Genomic DNA, 18,253 nt, shown 5'->3' on the forward strand with positions numbered 1-18,253 from the left:
TTTTGTCTTTTTTGGAGAAAAGTAGTGAGTGGAATATGTGTTGATGTTCTAGGGTAGAGAAGACTCACATTATGTGAGAAAATACAATCTGTACCAACTTGTCAGTCAAACCAAGTATTTTTTAACAATGATCCTGATGTTTTTTACAGGTTACTTCACAGACTGAAGTATCTGGTGTTTCTGCTGTTTCAAAATTTGTATTCTAGGAGAAAGAAGATATGATCTCTTTTGTGTATCATTATATGGTTTTAGACATAAATATGACTGAAAGCACAATGTACATTTTAGGAATTATGAAGTTTTTAGAAATGTATTTTAGAATGCAGTGCATTTAAAAAAGTGTATGAATCAATCAAAAATACTTCATTAATTATTTATAGCCATTGCAGAAGTCAGACCACTGCAAAAAGGAAATCATGTTTCCTTATAATGAGGAAGTATTCCAACTGACTCATTTATACTCATTCCTTGTAACACAAATAATTCTTAAATTTGTTCCCTTGGAATTTTTAATGCTTGCTTTTTTTTCCACTTTTGGTTCTGTAGCCAGTATATAAAAACAAGTTGAACTCACACTTGGTAGCCTTTATAAAATCTTTTGAAATTAGGAGTATCTAAAATATCTTGGGATCTATTGGACCTAAAAATATTGAATAATTGGGTTGGGTTTGTCAGCTTCATGGAAGTGAAATTCCCCTACATTTATTTCATATCCGATTCAATAATGTCCTAAATGAAATTCAGATTTTAAAAAATCTATTAGTTATTAAAATGTAAAGATATGTCTAGTACTGACAGTGTAAGCCAGTATACCATCTCAGATTTTAGTATGCATATGAAGTACCCTGGGATGTGAATTAAAATCCAGGTTCCTGGGCATCACCCCTAACCTCCTAAATCCCCTGTATCTATATTTTGGAGAGGTAAAGAAATCTGCCCTTTTCTCCCACCGCCTCCCCCCAGTAGTTTATTGAGGTAAATTTACAGACAGAAAAATGCATAAATTTTAAATGAACAACTCAATAATTTTGTGTACGAATACTGCTGGTGACCCCTTAGATCAAGATACAGAATATTTCCATTGTCCCCAGAAAATTCTCCTGTGCCTCTTTCTGGTCAGTACTGCTGCCCCTGGTCCATTTTCCCCTAGCCTACACAGGTGGTCTCTGTTTTGATTTCTGTCGCCATAAGGGATTCTGACATTCTCATGCAGGTAGGCTCTCAGCCATAGTGTGAGAAACGGTACCCTCTGTATTTTTCAGCTCTCAGTTTACTTTTTATTTTAGATGGTGGAGTACCTGGAAATATCCTAGTTGTGAGCTTTGTCATTTTCAAAGTGATTCAGAACAAAAATCCTGAAACTTATGTCTTAGCATATTGACATCCTCTCTGGGGAATTATATTTAAATATATGTAAACACTTAGAACCAGAGAGTTTCTGAATATTGAGTGAGCCTAAGGTATATATGGTACAGATAAGTTTAATGGCTTCATGAAACCAATTGTCTTTTCATTATACCTTTTTTTTTTTTTTTTCCTGGCCACTCCACATGACTTGTGGGATCTTAGTTCCTAGACCGGGGATTGAACTGAGACCCACCACAGTGAAAGCACCAAGTACTAACCACTGGACCTCTTGAAATTCCTTTGCTGTGCTTTTTCTGTGTTAAATTTACCATTTAAGAATTTCTGTATTTAAAGTTGAAAAGTTTTAATTTTTTTTTAAATCGTGAATGAGTGATCCAATTTAAAATGTGGATTATAGTAATTAACAAGTCAGACCATAAGTATGAAAACTCATAATTTATACAGGTCAGTGGTTACAGAATTACGGCATTTGCTTAAAGAATACACAAATCTTAGCATACTTAATTTAGAAATTGAAGTTCTTGGTATAAGTGGTTAGGAAGATAATTTTTCTTTAACATTTTAGGAATTTTGAATTTTTATGTATTTAGTAGCCAGGAAATTAGCATATATTTATTAGAGTTTATTTTATAGATGGCACCTTTAGACTATTTGATGCTTGTATTCAATGTCTTCTATTTTAAATGTTTTTTTAATTTGAAAAAAATGTGCTTTTTAAAAAAAATGGTGAGTAATAATCATCTGTAGGTCTATCCCTTAAAATAATTTAAAGTAATCAAATGCTTCCCTGCTCCAGTTTTCTGGACCACCACAAAATTTCTGTTCCTAGTATATGTGCCTTGAGAAATTTTTTTATGCTTATGAGGTAGCGTAAAAAGCCAGAAGTAATAGCTTTTTCAGCACTTGCAGTTTTTGGAAATCACTGTTCATTATTTTAGAAGTATAATTTAGTGTCCCTATTGGAGATTTAAGAAAATAAAAGTCTGCTTTGTGAATTTAATTTTATTACTGAATTTTAATGTAATACAAGATGTATTATTTTAGGAAGAGCCAATGGGGTACTTAAGGTGCTCAAAATGATGTGGGTAGACTTCTTCCATGTATTTCCAGTTTGAGAGCCAGTTTTTCTTGTTGATAATAAGACATTTTTAGTTGACTAGTATTTGACTAACTTGTTTTTACTGTTATTGACCAAAACTTCCAATTTTTTTTTTTTTTTTGGCTCATAGGTATAATAAGCGTATTAATGACATAAGAGAATGCAAAGAGGCAGCTGTGTCACATGCGTAAGTGGTTTTAACTTATCTGTGAAACTTTTGATCAAGAATTCCTTTCTTAAAGCATTATTTTGCTGAAGTGAGTGCAGATTAATGGTGTGTGAGATGTGGCAGTAGAAGTAGAGGACTTTCAATCAATGAGAAACATGTTTATAACTGTATATAGTCATCTTGGTATTAGTATGGACAGATTTTTAATATTTTTTAAGTGTTAACATGCTCTTAAGGAATACCATACAGAGGGATTTATTTTGGTGTCATTCCTTCTCTTATTGCTCCTATGCTCTGGTACCAATACTTGGCAAGTTATGATGATTTTTGTACTACTTCATGTGCACTCCCCCCAATGGTGTTTATTTTTCAAAGTATGTAATCCCATACCTTTCCCAAATATTAGTAAATATATTTTATTAGAAAATGTAGATAACTTAAACTAGATATTAGTGTATTTAGAATGTTTGAACAACTTTTCAATTTTCTCAAGAAATAATTTGGTAATTTATTTAATTGTTACATGGTATACTTGTATAGAATATCTTCTTTAGTAAGTCTAGGTACAGTAGAGATAACACTGTCTGATCCATCAGTATTTCTACAAGGCAGAGAAAAGATAACACCACAGTCATAGGTGAAAATATAAAACTACAAGAAATTTTAGAATTTAGGCTTAGGCTATAACATAGATATTAGGAATTTAAATCATCTTTATTTATTGCTAACTGAACTGAACTGATAGTTTATTATTTCCTCATGCATGTTTTTCACCCAAATAAAGTGCTTATATAGTAGTAATTCTTATCATTCATTAACATAGTGTTTCTATCTTCTCTTGATGGTAATACTCCTTGCAGCAACCCTGTATAGTAAAATAATCAAAACATTACCCACTTACTATTTAGATACTACACCAGATGAGCTTATTATTTTCAGTAAGTAGAAAGCTTGTCGTTAGAATTATGCTAACATTGTGAAAGTACTGTATGTTAGATATCATGAAAGATACATCTTGAGTCAGGTGTCCTCATCCCTGTTTCTTGATGAGAGTCTGGAGCTTAAGAGAACTAGAACCTAAGGTCACATAGGTAAAGGTTGGATTTTAGTGTGTCTTCAAAATTAATCTGTGGTGTCAGAGTTAAATTTCTCGTGTTGCATATTTCTTTTCCTTAGAATTTTGGCATATAATAGATGTGTTGTTCAGTCTCTCGGTCGTGTCCAACTCTTTTTTTACCCCGTGGACTGCAGCACAGCCAGGCTTCCCTGTCCTTCACTATCTCCTGGAGTTGGCTCAGACTCATGTCCATTGAGTTGATGATGACTTCCAACCATCTCATCCTCTGTCACTCTCTTCTGCTCCTGCCCTCAATCTTTGCCAACACCAGGGTCTTTTCCACTGAGTCGGCTCTTAGCATCCAGTGGTCAAAGTACTATAGGAGCTTCAGCATCAGTCCTTCCAATGACTGTTCAGGGTTGATTTCCTTTAGGATGGACTGGTTGGATCTCCTTGTAGTCCAAGGGGTTCTCAAGAGTCTTCTCCAGCACCACAGTTTGAAAGCATCGATACTTCGGCACTTTGCCTTCTTTATGGTCCAACTCTCATATCCGTACGTGATTCCTGAAAAAGCCATACGTTTGACTACGTTTGACTATACGGACATTTGTTGGCAAAGTGATGGCTGTGCTTTTATAATATGCTGTCTAGGGTGGTCATAGCTTTTCTTGGAAGGAGCAAGCGTCTTTTAATTCCATGGCTTCATTCACAAACTGCAGTGATTTTGGAGCCCAAGAAAATAAAGTCTGTCACTGTTTCCATTTTTTCCCCATCTGTTTGTGGGGTGTCATTTTTTTGCAACTATCTAAAGTTTAAAACTTTTTTGGAATGATTTATATTTTGAACAGTATGAGGAGTTGGAATATTTGGAATATTCTTTGATTTTTGTTGTTGTTGTTAATTTGTGAGAATAAATTTTTTCTAATTTGTATTTTATTTTTAAGATACCCATTACATGAATATTTATGATTATCCTTTCCTCATCTTTCTTTTTGAACAATAGCACCAAATAGATTTCATCCCAGTACCTTAATGAATATAGCTTTGATTTAGTCAGTTTTAAGTCCATAGGGTTGCAAAAGGAGTCAGACATGCCTAAGTGACTAAACAATGATATATTTAATAGCAATATACTTAATAAAGGAGGATATAGATAATCACTTATTTATTAAGGTATATTTATTGATTCTACATGGGAGTGACAAAAATGTATACAATAAAAAAAGTGCTTATTTTTAAGGATTTCACAGTCCATTTTATAGAGTTCTAGGCTATATGGTACTTAACTGGCAGAAATTCTTCAGGATTAGACATCTCTATATTGGGAAATACTTTTTGAAGAGTTGGTCTTGAAGTTTGATAGGATCTTAATTAAGAGGTAGAAGTGAAAAAAGTTACCATAGCAGCACAAGAAAGGCAAGGATAAAGACGAGATTGAAGAGTCATTTAATGACAAACACATAGAAGATATTTTTAAGGGTTTCTGTTTCCTAAGAAAAGTTTGGAAGTTGACTCTGAAATGATGTTAATTAATTGCCAGTAATAAGTTTAGTAGAAACAGATAAACTCTAATGGTGGTTGTCTTTTCCTATAGTGGTTCAATGCACAGAGAAAGACGCAAGTTTTTAAGGTCTGCACTGAAAGAATTGGCTACTGTCCTCTCTGATCAGCCTGGCTTGCTGGGTCCTAAGGTAATTGATTTAATTCTTGTTTCGGCTACAACAAATGTGCCACATTAAAATTAAAAATTTTTTTTTTCTTATCAGGCACTTTTTGTTTTTATGGCATTATCCTTTGCCCGTGATGAAATTATCTGGCTACTTCGTCATGCAGATAACATGCCAAAGAAGAGTGCAGATGACTTTATAGATAAGTAAGTTAGCAACATTAAAAAAATATATGTTTTGTATATTTGCTTTATGGGCTATGGAATTTAGGGACTAAAGTAAAATTATTTTGAAAAACTTGAAGGCTTTTCATGTTTGTCATAATGGAGGGAATATTTAAAATACATTGTTAGGTGATATGAATTAGAATGCAAAGTCAACTTTAGCTTTGAATTAAAGCTGAAATGTTTTATCACTAGAACTCTAGGTTGTTGCAGAGGTGTGTTTTTGTGCTATAGTATTTCCTATAGGATTCATGTTTCAGAATTATTTATTACACAAAAATTTGAATAATAATCCTAACGGAGTTACAGCTGTGTCATTTGTAATATATTTTTTCTTATTTTAGTCCACAGTCCCTCAACAGAAGTTAAATGAATCAGAGAAATAATAGCATACACAAAAATCTTACTTTTTCCTAATACTCTAACCTTCTTTTATTTATGACTTTTTAATGATACATTTATGAAATGTCTTAATTTTATTTTTATTTTGTATTTTCCTTTATCAGTTTTTTATTCTTGCTTTTTTGCTTTCCATAGTTTCTTTTTGTATATGAGATAATATAAAAAAGAAAGTAGTTGACACTAAATATTTAACAATGCTTTTTATAAGGAAAAAACTTGATGTAGCAATATCAAAGGCAATTCATATTTTCCTTGATAGTAAGTGAATTTAATTTTTGAAATGTTTTTTCTTAAATAAAAAAGGCACATTGCTGAATTAATATTTTATATGGAAGAGCTTAGAGCACATGTAAGGAAATACGGACCTGTAATGCAGAGATATTACGTGCAGTACCTTTCTGGCTTTGATGCTGTTGTCCTCAATGAGCTTGTGCAGGTAAAAAACTGAAAGCATTCTCCCTTTTGTTTCTTATTTCCCTCCTTTCCAATAATTGATTTATTTGCTCAGTAAACATTTACAAAAGTAATCTTGTGTCTATGGTGAAGTCACAACTGTAAATAAGTCACGGTCATATTTTGCCAAGGGGATCATTATCTAGAGCAAAGAAAACATTTAGTTGTATTCCAGTGTGATGGGCATTATGCTTAAGGGTGTATAAAGCTTAAAGTGAACACATGCAGGGAATAATTCTTTACCTTGGTGGGTGGAGGTGTACAGTAACCAAACTATAGAGGATCTTCAAAAGAGAAGGTTAGTCATAAATCAGATTTAATATTTAGGAAAATCACCATGGCTTAGTGTGGATGAGAAATTACTGGGGGCCACATGAAAAGTCAGAGACAGCAAAAGAGCAAAAGACTCTTGAGAGTCCCTTGGACAGCAAGGAGATCAAACCAGTCCATCCTAAAGGAAATCAGTCCTGATATTCATTGGAAGGACTAATGCTGAAGCTGAAACTCCAATCCTTTGGCCACCTGATGCGAAGAACTGACTCATTGGAAAAGACCCTGATGCTGGGAAAAATTGAAGGCAGGAGGAGAAGGGGACGACAGAGGATGAGATGGTTGGGTGGCATCACCGACTCAATGGACATGAATTTGAGTAAGCTCCATGAGTTGGTGATGGACAGGAACGCCTGGCGTGCTGCAGTCCATGGGGTCGCAAAGTGTCAGAAACAACTGAATGAGTGAACTGAATCTAAAACTATTGATTTTCCCCAGAAATAACCATACTTTGAAATCCTCATTTTCTTTCAAACCTACCTAAAAATGCAAATAGGAAGAAAACTGTTCATGTAATTGTTTACCCTCAGTTATAAACAGCTTACAGTTTACTATCCTAGTTTATTTCTTCTTTTATCCACTAGATGGAGCTCATACGCTTCCTTTCTAGAATGTCTGTTAAAAGAAGGAATAGAAAAGCTGCTTTTATCCAAAGCAAAGTGTTACTGCTTTGCTGCAGTTGTTTTTAAAAAACTTTTTATTTTATATCACAGTATAGCCAGTTAACATGTGGTAGTTTCAGGTGGACAGCAATGCAGTTTTTAATTTTTTAAAAATTGTTATTAAGGCAGTGGCACCCCACTCCAGTACTCTTGCTTGGAAAATCCCATGGACGGAGGAGCCTGGTAGGCTGCAGTCCATGGGGTCGCTAAGAGTCGGACACGACTGAGCGACTTCACTTTCACTTTTCACTTTCATGCATTGGAGAAGGAAATGGCAACCCACTCCAGTGTTCTTGCCTGGAGAACCCTGGGGACGGGGAAGCCTGGTGGGCTGCTGTCCATGGAGTCGCACAGAGTCAGACACAACTGAAGTGACTTAGCATAGCATACATACCAGATAAATCAAAGGCTACTGTGCTGTCACAGTCTAAAAAGTAAGTCAACTCCTGGCTTTGTGGCATTTGAAGTTTGCTATGACTAACTGGATATTTATTAATTTTATAGATTGTGTTAAAGTATTAAAAATTTTAAGCTACTCCATGTCTTTTTGTGTCTTATATTATTTTAGCAATACTGAGAAAATTTTAGAAAATTTTAGAAAAGGCAGAGGAACCAGAGATGCCAACATCTGCTGGGTCATGGAAAAAGCAAGAGAGTTCCAGAAAAACATCTATTTCTGCTTTATTGACTATGCCAAAGCCTTTGACTGTGTGGATCAGAATAAACTGTGGAAAATTCTGAAAGAGATAGGAATACCAGACCACCTGACCTGCCTCTTGAGAAACCTGTATGCAGGTCAGAAAGCAACAGTTCGAACTGGATGTGGAACAACAGACTGGTTCCAAATAGGAAAAGGAGTACGTCAAGGCTGTATATTGTCACCCTACTTATTTAACTTATATGCAGAGTACATCATGAGAAATGCTGGACTGGAAGAAGCACAAGCTGGAATCAAGATTGCCAGGAGAAATATCAATAACCTCAGCTATGCAGATGATACCACCCTTATGGCAGAAAGTGAAGAGGAACTGAAAAAAAAAGCCTCTTGATGAAAGTGAAAGTAGAGAGTGAAAAAGTTGGCTTAAAGCTCAACATTCAGAAAACTAAGATCATGGCATCTGGTCCCATCACTTCATGGGAAATAGATGGGGAAACAGTGGAAACAGCATCAGACTTTATTTTTCTGGGCTCCGAAATCACTGCAGATGGTGATTGCAGCCATGAAATTAAAAGATGCTTACTCCTTGGAAGGAAAGTTATGACCAACCTAGTTATATTAAAAAGCAGAGATATTACTTTGCCAACAAAGGTCCGTCTAGTCAAGGCTATGGTTTTTCCAGTGGTCATGTATGGATGTGAGAGTTGGACTGTGAAGAAAGCTGAGCGCCAAAGAATTGATGGTTTTGAACTGTGGTGTTGGAGAACACTCTTGAGAGTCTCTTGGACTGCAAGGAGGTCCAACCAGTTCATTGTAAAGGAGATCAGTCCTGGGTGTTCATTGGAAGGACTGATGCTAAATCTGAAACTCCAATACTTTGGCCACCTCATGCGAAGAGTTGACTCATTGGAAAAGACCCTGATGCTGGCAGGGATTGGGGTCAGGAGGAGAAGGAGACGACAGAGGATGAGATGGCTGGATGGGATCACCAACTCGATGGACATGAGTCTGAGTGAACTCTGGGAGTTGGTGATGGACAGGGAGGCCTGGCGTGCTGTGATTCATGGGGTCGCAAAGAGTCGGACAAGACTGAGTGAACTGAACTGAGAAAATTAATTTCTTATTTTTCTGATACAGTAATAGTAGCAACAGCAATACTGATACTAGTATTAATAATGGACATTTATCCATAGTATATTACCAGCTCTGAGGGTAGGTATAGTGAAGAAAAAAGACCCTATGTGACTTGATCAGTATCGCACCGTTCATGAGTACATGTGTAATAACACATTCAAATAACACTGTTTAAATGTGTTAAATGCCTGAGCTTTTTACCACCCGCAAGTACAGTATTTACATGCATAGTTTTTTAACCATTTGCTAGGATTTAAATTTAAAACTAAGATAACTTGTGAAAATAGTTCATTGTAATATTGGCTAAAATGGTAACTTAAATTTAAATTTTAAAATTGTGGTAAAGATGTATGTAACATTAAAGTTGTCACTTTAACTATTTTTAATTGTACAGTATAGAACTCTGTGTGCATTTACATGGTTGTACAGGTCTTAATGTTGTGAAAACTATGGTTTTTGTGAGCTAATAAGCATATACTTTTTTAAAAAGTTTATCATTTAGCATCTACTTCAGATATAGTTTATTAAATACTCACTTTTTAAGCAATTTTCAGAGGGCTTTTTTTGGTGCTACTTTTGTTGAGGTAAAATTTATACATGATAAAAATCACTTGTTCTAAGTGTACTGTTTTAATTTGGACAGCTGTATACATTCATGTCACCACCACCAGTCAAGATAAAGAACATTTCCAACATTTAAAAATTTTCTTGTGCACGTTTGCAGTTGATTCCCTCTCTAGATCCTCAACAACCCGTTGTCTGCTTTTTTGTCACTTTTGCCTTGAAAAAAAATTTTTTTTTCATGTGAATGAAATCATCCTTGTTTTTCATTTGTTTTAGTTAGCATGTTTTTGAGTTCATCCATGTTACTGTATGTATAAACATTCCAGTTTTATTTATTGCTTAAAAAAATTCTAACTATGGATGTATCAGTTTATCCACCTACTAGTTGATGGACCTGTGAATTTTTTCCCAACTAGATGTTTTTAATCATTATTTTTATCACTTTTTTTTTTCCAGAATCTTTCTGTTTGCCCTGAAGATGAATCAATCATCATGTCCTCTTTTGTTAACACTATGACTTCTCTAAGTGTAAAACAAGGTAATAAGTCTTTTAAATTGAAATGTATTTTCTTGCCATTAGGTTTTCAAATTCTGTTAACGAGGAGAGGACTTAGCAGTTAGTTTTTATAGTATTACTTATCCTACTTTGGAGCATATTTAATCTCTTCTCTTTTGTTTTAACTTTGCTCTGAAGCAAAGGTTTCGAAGATGGATGTGTGGTGATATTTACAAGAAGTATAGCTTGACATTTCTTCATATTCAGCTGGAGGCAAAATGGTATTTTTGAGGCAAAAGGTATTTTGTAATTATAAAAAAGAAAAATGAGCACCCTATATCATAATAAAGTTTATATTACGGTCCAGGCATTACCTATGACAGTAATCAATGAAATGATTAATCTGGGCAAGCACTTTATATATATTATCTTATTCAATCTTCATCAATGTTAAAAAGTTGTTAATTACTTTTAACACATTTGGAAACTTAAGCCTTAAGGCTTAAGGTTAACCTTAATTCAACATGGTTTGCCCACACTTTTTAACAGATACTAAGTTCTAGAATAGGAACTTAAGTTCAGATCTGTCAATCTCAAAAGTTGGTGTCATATCATAGACTGCCTTTCCATTAGTTGAATACTCCTCCATTCCAGTAGACTGGATATTTTAGTTTTATATTCTTTAAATAAAAACTATCAGAAACCTTCAAAATTTCTGAGTAATAAATTTGTTTTATCAAACTTAATATTGATAAACTTATAACTTGATAAATTGATAACTTGATAAACTTATAAATTGATAAATTAAGTTAAACATACTTATATAATGAATCTGCTATAAACGTGCCTGATGATATTTGGTTAAAATAAAGTTACTTTGTGGGACTTCAGCATGCTTTCCAAAGTTTCTATTCACAGGATTCCTCATGCTCTGTTTTAGGTACTTTTGAGTTGACATGTAAGCAAAATGAGAATCACGGGGTTTAGAGAGAAATCTGTACACTACCCTTCTCTTAGCACAGCTGCCTCATCACCTTTATAGGATATGAGAATTATTTCACTCTTAGCTATCATTTTTAAATTGTCGTAAAATAGAATTTACCACATTACCATTTCTAACTACGTTTAAGTACTTAAAAGTGTACAGTTCAGTAGAGTTAAGTGTATTGACATAGTTGTGCAATAAATATTCAGAACTTCTCATCCCGCGAAATTGAAAATGTAGCTATAGAGTAACAACTCCCCGTTTTCCTTTCACCCAGCCCCTGGAACCACTATTCTACTTTGTTTCTATGAGTTCGACTATTCTAGATACTGCACATAAGTGAATTGTACAATATTTGTCTTTCTATCACTACCTTATTTCACTTAGCATTCCCTCAACATGTCATCCATGACATGACATCCATGCTACAATATTTGCTCCCTTTTTCAGGCTGAATAATATACCATTGTGTGTATATATGATATTTTGTTTATCCACTGTTTATGGACTTTTTAGTTACTTCTACTTTTTGGCTGTTGTGAATAATGCTGCTGTAAATATTGGTGTACACAAGAACATGGGTGTATTCTTTTGTATATACATCCAGAAGTGGAATTGTCCTAGCCCTTAAATTTTAAAGTGTGATTTAAGTTATTGGAAAATATTAATTAGCTTTGTAATCTTTTTTCTGTTACTGTAGTTGAAGATGGGGAAGTATTTGATTTCAGAGGAATGAGATTAGATTGGTTTCGATTACAGGTAAGAATAACATTAATTTTCATTGTCGTTCTGTTATTGAATACCTCAGTTAACATGAGAGCATAACTTAATATGAAAAAATATTCCTTGTATACCTATTGAAAAGACTTCTTTTGTATTGTTATAACTAACATAGTCTTTACGTCAAGGAAAAACCTTTTTTTAATGGAGATATTATTGACATTTAACATTATGTTAGTTTCAGGTATGCAGCAATGATTTCAGTATATATGTGTATTTTGAAATGATCAACAATAAATCTAGTAAATATTCATCACCATATGTAGTTACAAGTTTATTTTTTTCTTGTGATGAGAATTTTTAAGATTTACTCGCTTTACAATTTTCAAATATATAATACAGTGTTATTAATTATAATTATAGTCACCATCCTATATATCACATGAAAGACAATGAAAGTGTTAGTCACTCAGTTATGCCCGACATGGACTGCAGTCCAACAGGCTCCTCTGTCCGTGGGATTTTCCAGGCAAGAATATTGGAGTGGATAGCCATTGTCTTTTCCAAGGGATTTTCCTGACCCAAGAATTGAACCCCAGTCTCCTGCATTGCAGGTAGTGTCTTTATCATAACAGGGAAGCCCATGTTGTTCAGTTGCTCAGTTGTGTCCAACACTTTGCTGTTGCAGCAAACCGGGCTTCCCTGTCCTTCACCATCTCCTAAAGCTTGCTCAAACTCATGTCCATTGAATCGGTGATGCCATCCCACCGTCTCATCCTCTGTCATCCCCTTTTCCTCCTGCCTTCAATCTTTCCCAGCATCAGGATCTTTTCCAGTGTGTCAGCTCTTTGCATCCGGTGGCCAAAGTATTGAAGCTTCAGCGTAAGTCCTTCAAATGAATATTCAGGGTTGATTTCCTTTAGCATTGACTGGGTTCGATTTCCTTGCAGTCCAAGGGACTGTCAAGAATCTTCTCCAATAGCACAGATTGTAAGCGTCAATTCTTCAGTTCTCAGCCTTCTTTCTGGTCCAACTCATCACATCTGTACATGACTACTGGAAAAACCATAGCTTTGACTAGATGGATTTTTGTCAACAAAGTAATGTCTCTTCTTTTTAATAGGCTGTCTAGCTTTTCTTCCAAGGAGTAAGCATCTTTTAATTTCATGGCTTCAGTCACCATCTGCAGTGATTTTGGAGCCCAAAATAATAAAGTCCCTCACTGCTTCCATTGTTTCCCTGTCTATTTGCCATGAAGTGATGGGACTGGATACCATGATCTTAGTTTATTGAATGTTAAATTTTAAGCCAGGTTTTTCACTGTCCTCATTCACGTTCATGAAGAAGCTCTTTAGTTCATTTTTGCTTTTTGCCATAAGGTTGGTGTTATCTGCATTTCTGAGGTTATTGATATTTCTCCCCGCAATCCTGATTCCAGCTTGTGGTTCAATCCAGCCTAGCATTTCGCATGATGTAGTCTGCATATAAGTTAAATAAGCAGGGTGACAATGTATAGCCTTGAGGTACTCCTTTCCCAATTTGGAACCAGTCTGTTGTTCCATGTCTGGGTCTAACTGTTGCTTCTTGACCTACATACAGGTTTCTCAGGTGGCAGGTAAGGTGGTTTGGTAGTCCCATCTCTTGAAGAATTTTCCACAGTTTGTTGTGATCCACACAGTCAAAGGCTTTGGCATAGTCAATAAAGCAGAAGTGGATGTTTTCCTGGAATTCTCTTGCTTTTTCTGTGATCCAGCAGATGTTGGCACTTTGATCTCTGGCTCCTCCGCCTTTTCTAAATTGAGCTTGTACATTGATTTAAGTACTGTTGAAGCCTAGCTTGGAGGATTTTGAGCATGACCTTGCTAGTGTGTGAAATGAGTACAATTATGCAGTAGTTTGAACATTCTTTGGTATTGGAATGAAAACTGACCTTTTCCAGTCCTGTGGCCATTGCTGAGTATTCCAAATTTGCTGGCATATTGAGTGCAGCACTTTCACAGCATCATCTTTTAGGATTTGAAATAGCTCAGCTGGAATTCCATCAGGTCCACTAGCTTTGTTCATAGTAATGCTTCCTAAGGCCCATTTGACTTTGCTCTTCAGGATGCATATATTTATTTTGTAACTGGAGGTTTGTATCTTACGACTGCTGTACCCATTTCATCTACCCCTGACTCCCTGCCTCTGGGAAACACCAATCTGTTGTCTGTATATGTGAGTTTGGATTTTTCTTCTGTTCATTTTGGTTTGTTTTTGTCATTTTAGATTCCACATGTAAGTGAGAGATCATATGATATTTGCCTTTCTCTGACTTCTTTCATTAGGCACAATACCTTCAAGGCCCATCTATATTGTCACAAATAGCAAGATTTCCTTTCTCTTTTCATGGCTGAATAATATTTCTAGTTATGTGTGTGTGTGTGTGTGTGTGTGTGTGTGTGTGTGTGTGTACCCCATAATTTTTTTATTCATTCATCCATCAGTGGACGCTTGGGTAGTTTCCATGTTGTGACTATTGTAAATAATGCTGCAATGAACAAAGGGATATAGATGTCTTTTTGCGTTAGTGTTTTCCTTTTCTTCAGATGAATACCAGATGTGGAATTGCTGGAGCATATGGTAGTTCTGTTCATAGTTTTTGAGGAACCTCTGTACTGTTTTCCACAGTGGCTGCACCCATTTCCGTTCCCACCATTGATAAACAAGATTTCCTTTTCTCCACATCTTCACCAACTGTCTTTATATATTACCTTTTTTATAATAGCCATTGTAACAGATATGAGTTGATAATTAGTAATGTTTTAAGTAACTTCCCTGAAATCGCAGAGCTGATTAGTGGGAGATCAGGGAAGAATACTTGAGATACTTGAGATATATTATACATTATTTTCTTCTAGTTAAAAATAAAGTTTAGAAATTAACATTTTCTTGTTCAAAAAAAAACACGAAACAGTATGTAAGTCATGCTTATTAAATGACTGAAAATAGAATTACTGTGCCAAAGGATACATACACATTAAAAAATTTGAAAGTCATCGTCACAAAGTTTGAACTGTTTTCAGCCTCTTACTCTCAGTTTGTGGGAGTTCCTAAACCAACATTTATGTTCAGAGAATTTTACAGATTTAGATGACTTTCAAATAACCCTTATTGAATACTTCCAGAATTATTAGACTTACTCATTTGAAAAATTCACTTGAGAATTTTACCGTTGTCTATTGCAGTCATACAGCAATGTTTGAAGCTTTAGAGTGAGCATTAGGGGTATAGAGTTGATATATCCCTTTGTGAGAATGTTTTGTTTTCCCGTGGCCTATAGATAGAATGCTCTAATGACATCGCTCTCTCTCTTCACATCATCTTCCTTCTTTGTTTATCTCTTTGTCCAAATGTCTTCTTTTTATAAAGACACTGTTCATACTGGATTAGAGTCCATTTTAATGATCTAATTTTAACTTATGTCTGTTAAGACCCTACTTCCAAATAAAGTTACATTCTGAAGTATTAAGGATTATGCTTTCAACATATCTTTTTGGGAATGACAGTTCAATGCATAGCATTGCTCTCAACCATGATTAGGACAAATAGTCACTCAACTCCTTTCTGTTGTGTATTAGACTCTCACTTTATAGTGAGAATAGGTCAAAACATACCAAGGATGAAAGTAATGGGACATAAAACTAAGCCTTAACTAGGAAAAGAGGACACAAATGCAAGGTAGAAGGCAGTGTCCAGAAACTAGGATGTTTGCATAGATGACTAACAGCAAGTCAACTGTTAGGGTTTCAAGATCACAGACTAGGCTACAGGATGTGGGAGATAAAATACTGACAACTTACATAGTTGAGTATAATCCTCATTTGGATATTTTATACATCTGGCTTTGGAGACAAGGCATAAAAGATAGGGAAAATTAAATGGTTTAAAAGCTTAAGTTAGAATGACAGAGTATGATTATCAGTACAGTGACAGAGTATGATTATCAATTAATTACAGTTTTCTTAGGAAGGAGAAAGTTGTTTTTTCAAGTGGAATTACTAGTAATGGCTTCGTAGAGAAAACAGCTTGTTACCCACGCATTGAAAGATGGGTCAAGTTGGAGTAGGAGAATCATTTACACAGGAAAGGGCAAGAAAAGAGCCTTCTTAATGTAAAATATTACTACAGGAAGAAAAATATCTTCACAAAAGATATGAATGATCTGAGTTTGATCAGTGATCTGGTAGAAGGATAAGAGTTACTAGGTGTAAGTGTATGGCCAGAGAGAGATGTAGAGCTCTGTATCACTTCTTGAGTAGGGCAGGGCTAGAAGAATAAGCCTTTAAGGGAATGTGATAGTACGCTTTGTTACCGTCACTGGGGTCTTTGGAGTCTTAAAAGAAGAGTTCTCCCTCTCTACATGTATTCTCTGCCATTTTTTCTCTTCCTAAATTAGGATCTCATTCTGCTGTTTGTTCCATTAGTCTCTTAAGTATCTTCAGTCACTGATTCTCTTTGCCTTCTAATTTACTTGGGTAGTTCATATTTTAGACTTTTATTTAAACCAGTTTTTTGTTTTTTTTTTAAATGACGTGTGTTTCTTCTTCCACTGTTGTCAAGCATTTCAAATGAGTTTTTAATTAAATTGTCTCATTTTGTCACCATCCATTTCATCTGAATTTATTTTCACAGTACTTTAATTCAGAATTTTTAAAATTATTCTCAGCTAGTGGAAGTCTTTATTGAACTCATGGCCACTACTGGTTCCTCTTTGTACTTTAAAACTGATGAAAGGTAAATTATACTTCCGTTAGACTTAGTTTGTGATGAATGTCCAGAATACATCTTGCCATTACTGTATTGCCATCACATTCTTCATTTTCTCCCTTTTTCTGGTAGAAGACACAAACATCAAATTATAGAGCTCTGCTTTGTGATGCGCCTGCCTTAGTGAATGGTAACCTCATCTGTGTAGTGACCTTTTCCCACTGGAGAGACTGAGATTTGATTTTTATCTTACTTAAAAGGCAATAATTGTTTAGTCTTTTACTGTTTCATGGGTGCTAGCAGAAGACATGGGGCTCCTGGATTAGAGACAGAGAACTTAATTCACTGCACAGGAAGTGCCATGAGCATCCAGATATATACATTATTTTTCCCTTGCTTTCATGTCTTTTGGGGGTAGTGCAGAGAGACCCAGATGAATGCTGTGTATGCATTGGGCACGTCTTAAGCTAAGGAGGACTGAGTTTGAGGAACCCTCTGTTTCATCATCAACAGGAAGCATATTTGCTCTTTGTTCCAGAGGGACACATTACTTTCTTTCTCAAGTTTGGTAGCTGTAAGGCCTGGAGAAATGGCTGAGATAGTGAGTGGTCTGGGCTGTGCTTTCTTGGCGTATCCAGCAAGGTGTGTAAGTACACGTGAGATTCATGAAAGAATGCCTCCCAAAAGCCAGGACCGTGGTCATCAACCATAATTCTTGTGTTGCCTACCATGTCTAGTCATTCCCCTGATTAAACACTTTTGAGCTTTACCACCCTGGACCATCTCATTATCCTGTCCGGATTGTTACCACCACTGCCTCCTAAGAAGCTCTGCCTCCTGTTCCCTCTCCACTCCTCTCTGTTTCCACCTCAGCATAGAACAATCTTTCTAAGCAGTTATTATCCATCACACAGACTCTTTGGTGATTTATCAAAAAGTTCAAATTCTTCAGCATGATATATGATGTTTATTCTGTAGGCATCCCTCGTATTGTTTTCCTTGCTTGTGAAATGTCCACCACCCAAGGGCAGGTTTTGTTTTCAGTGCGTTGGTACCTCTTAGTGGAATTTCTTTCCCTCACAACCTGTCCTGATGGTTTTGGTTAAGACCTGTCGCCTTTTTTATCAACTTAACACTAATTTTACCACCTTCAGAATGCTTCTCTAGAGTTCGTCAATTAGTACGGTGTGTTATGCTCTCCAGTTTTTAATGATTCAGTATAATCAAAAACCTTCCTGAGTCAACATGTGCAGTACTTAAGTTTCATCTTACTGTTTTGAATATGTGTTTTATCTTGAACTAAGTCGAAAACTTCTCTTGGTAGGGACACCATGTGACAATTCATTGTTTTGTATCTTTGATATGTAGCTTCACTTGCTTTAGGAGTTCAAGCTGAATGACCCATGTATTAGATTCTGTTTTAAGAATAGTATTTCAGTTTACTGTAATAAAGAAATTCTTGATAGGAATTTTAAGTTTGAATCACGGTAGACAGTTTTTAAAAGATGATGTTCTTAAT

At 35.3% G+C, this 18,253-nt stretch overlaps 1 protein-coding gene across 2 annotated transcripts in view; it reads left to right on the forward strand.

The window, feature by feature from the left end:
- NCKAP1 (NCK associated protein 1) overlaps positions 1-18,253 on the forward strand; it is a 105,906-nt gene that overhangs the window by 47,934 nt on the left and 39,719 nt on the right. For both annotated transcript variants that reach the window (XM_027555976.1, XM_027555966.1), the window contains 6 exons: positions 2,598-2,654; positions 5,288-5,384; positions 5,460-5,566; positions 6,290-6,422; positions 10,244-10,325; positions 11,969-12,027. In XM_027555976.1, the coding sequence (XP_027411777.1) occupies positions 2,598-2,654; positions 5,288-5,384; positions 5,460-5,566; positions 6,290-6,422; positions 10,244-10,325; positions 11,969-12,027 (535 nt within the window). The remainder of the gene's footprint in view (positions 1-2,597; positions 2,655-5,287; positions 5,385-5,459; positions 5,567-6,289; positions 6,423-10,243; positions 10,326-11,968; positions 12,028-18,253) is intronic.

This window comes from Bos indicus x Bos taurus, chromosome 2, assembly GCF_003369695.1.
Source record: "Bos indicus x Bos taurus breed Angus x Brahman F1 hybrid chromosome 2, Bos_hybrid_MaternalHap_v2.0, whole genome shotgun sequence".
Classification (NCBI taxonomy): domain Eukaryota; kingdom Metazoa; phylum Chordata; class Mammalia; order Artiodactyla; family Bovidae; genus Bos; species Bos indicus x Bos taurus.